The 2,500-nt window shown below is 36.8% G+C and overlaps 1 protein-coding gene and 1 long non-coding RNA gene across 4 annotated transcripts in view; one reads left to right on the top strand and one right to left on the bottom strand.

The window, feature by feature from the left end:
* LOC136856190 (uncharacterized) overlaps nucleotides 1-2,500 on the top strand; it is a 212,105-nt gene that overhangs the window by 14,940 nt on the left and 194,665 nt on the right. The gene's annotated exons all lie outside the window — the stretch shown is intronic.
* LOC136856189 (homeobox protein unc-42-like) overlaps nucleotides 1-2,500 on the bottom strand; it is a 126,837-nt gene that overhangs the window by 10,529 nt on the left and 113,808 nt on the right. For all 3 annotated transcript variants that reach the window (XM_067133872.1, XM_067133871.1, XM_067133873.1), the window contains 2 exons: nucleotides 1,319-1,519; nucleotides 542-632 (listed from right to left, as the gene is read on the bottom strand). In XM_067133872.1, the coding sequence (XP_066989973.1) occupies nucleotides 542-632; nucleotides 1,319-1,519 (292 nt within the window). The remainder of the gene's footprint in view (nucleotides 1-541; nucleotides 633-1,318; nucleotides 1,520-2,500) is intronic.

Raw genomic sequence — 2,500 nt, 5'->3', positions numbered from 1 at the left:
ATGACCACCCTAGCGTAAGCCTAGAGCCTAACCTGACTTAGGAATTGGGACATTGAGAGAATTTCCTCACCTGAGGAACTTTGCCTATCCTAGGCCAGTGCTGGGCGTGTCCAAAGGTTATATATATATGTCGTAGGACATCTAGGACACTTGCCATGGGACATTTTGTGCTTTGGAATTGTCCGTGTAGGAATTTTGTAGTATCCTTTCTTGGGAAACGACGCGACATTAATTTTTATCGGGAATTTTTCCTAAATATTCCTTCATTTGATGTTCTCTCTGTGCATACTCTGTCCTCATTACTTCTGTTTCTCTGGGAGAGAGAGAGGAGAGAGAGAGAGAGAGAGAGAGAGAGAGAGAGAGAGAGAGAGAGATTCAAGAAAACCTAACCCCACAACAGACATAACTGATCTCCTCCCCCCCCAGAAAAAACCCAAACAGAAAAAATACAAATAAAAACACATGACTGACAAAAAAAAATTGCAAAAATAACAAATAAAAGCCAAACAAAACCCTAAATAATGACCATTTAGCAACTTACTCATGGAATCCTGTCTCATAGCGGCCATGTTGGATGTAGGATGTGTCATACTGAACGGTTGGGACATCCCTGGATACGAACTGGAGGACATCTGCAAAATAAGAAGAAGAAGAAGAGGTTGAGAAAGTAAACATTGGAAGAAGCTCGAGGGTTACCCCTGGTTACCTTAACTTTGACTAGGAGACACAATTAGGACCTTGGGATAGTTTGAAGGTGACTCCGGGATGCGTTGCTTTGGGTGATCTTGAACTGGTGGTCTTAGCAGGAAGAAGAAGAAATTAGGACCTTGGGATAGTTTGAAGGTGACTCCGGGATGCGTTGCTTTGGGTGATCTTGAACTGGTGGTCTTAGCAGGAAGAAGAAGAAGAAGAAGAAGAAGAAGGGGTTTGTGGAGATGTTTGTTGTAGGAGTGACTTTGTGGTTTGTTGGGGGTTAGAAGTTTGTGTCTGGGATGTAAATTGATTTGCCATTTTCGTAGATAATATTATATATTTTTTTAAATTGTCAGAACGGAAAGTCTTGGCAGGAAGAAGGAGTTTGTTGTCGCTTGTTTGTTGTAGGAAAGACTTTGTTTGTGGTTTGTTGGGGGTTAAAAATTTGTTTGTGGAACGTAAATTGATTTGCCAGTTCCATAAATTATATTTTGTTTTAAATATCAGAACTCTGGGTCTTAGCAGGAAGAAGAAGGAGTTTTGTGTAGATGTTTGTGTGTGGTTTGTTTGTGCTAAAAGCTAGGAAACACAAAGGCACCACTTAGGAACAATCTAACCCTCTCACCTGTGGGTATCTATTCATAGTGTTGAAGGTTGATATGGCGTTTGGCCCTGGGTATGGCTGATACCCCCGAGTAGCCGTTGGGTACATGTTCCTCATCATGGCGCCGTTGCAGGTCGGCAGGACCGAGGGCGTCCCCGCCAGTGCCTTCTGCAGTTGTTTCTCTTGCTTGCGGTACTTGGCTCGGCGGTTTTGAAACCACACCTGCGGAGAGAAGAAGGTTTTAGGGGGTTGTTTTGTCTCTGGGGAAAGATGTTTGTTCTTTAGGGTTAATTTTCCAGGGGGGAATTTATTTTCTGGGGAGTTTTTTTTTAAGGAATTTATTCTGTATAATGTATAAGTCTATGGAAGATTCCTTCTCAGAGAATTTTTTGTAAAGAAATTCATTCTTTCTAGAAGGCTTCTATATCCTATGGAGAATTTATTTTCCAGAGAATATTTGTAATGATGAATTTATTCTTTACGTTTTAAATTCTAGCAAGAATTTATTATCTAGGGAATTTTCTTAAAATCGAATTTATTCCTTATGATTTGTATTCTAGCAGAGTTTATTTCTAGAGTATATTGTAAAGAATTTATTCTTTGCAATTTACATTCTAGGGAGTATTTATTTCTAGAGAATTTTTGTAAAGAATTTATTCTTTAAAAGTGGTTTTTAAGCTTAACAAGAAGAGATTTAGTATAAGTAAACTTCTCATTCTAAAAAATAAATTTATTTAAATATATTTTCAGAATTAAATTTATATCTTGGGGAATATTTTTCGAGTTAGAAAAACAATGTATCCGTAACACATCTCATGACTCTGACTTCGTCTACCTTCTTATTTAATAATGGACATACGAACATATTCATCTTCTGTCTATTGCTCGTAAACATTATTAATAAACTTAATATATATTTTATAGATAAATCCACGTGTTTTAATAAAATTTCATGTTAATAAACAAACAATTATCTGAAATATAACGAAGGCATTCGAACAAGTGTCGTTCAACCAATCACGGGGATTATTTTCTGAGTAATTAGATAAACATTGTATCCGAAACAAATAACGATGACTTCGTCTACCTTCCTACTTAATCATGGACATACGAACACACATTTTGAAGACTGTTTTTGACATAAACATTATTAATAAAATTAAAATACATTTTATAAATGAACCTACGTACTTAAATAAACTT

Source organism: Macrobrachium rosenbergii, chromosome 34 (genome assembly GCF_040412425.1).
Source record: "Macrobrachium rosenbergii isolate ZJJX-2024 chromosome 34, ASM4041242v1, whole genome shotgun sequence".
NCBI lineage: Eukaryota > Metazoa > Arthropoda > Malacostraca > Decapoda > Palaemonidae > Macrobrachium > Macrobrachium rosenbergii.
This window is presented reverse-complemented; position numbering and strand designations above follow the sequence as displayed.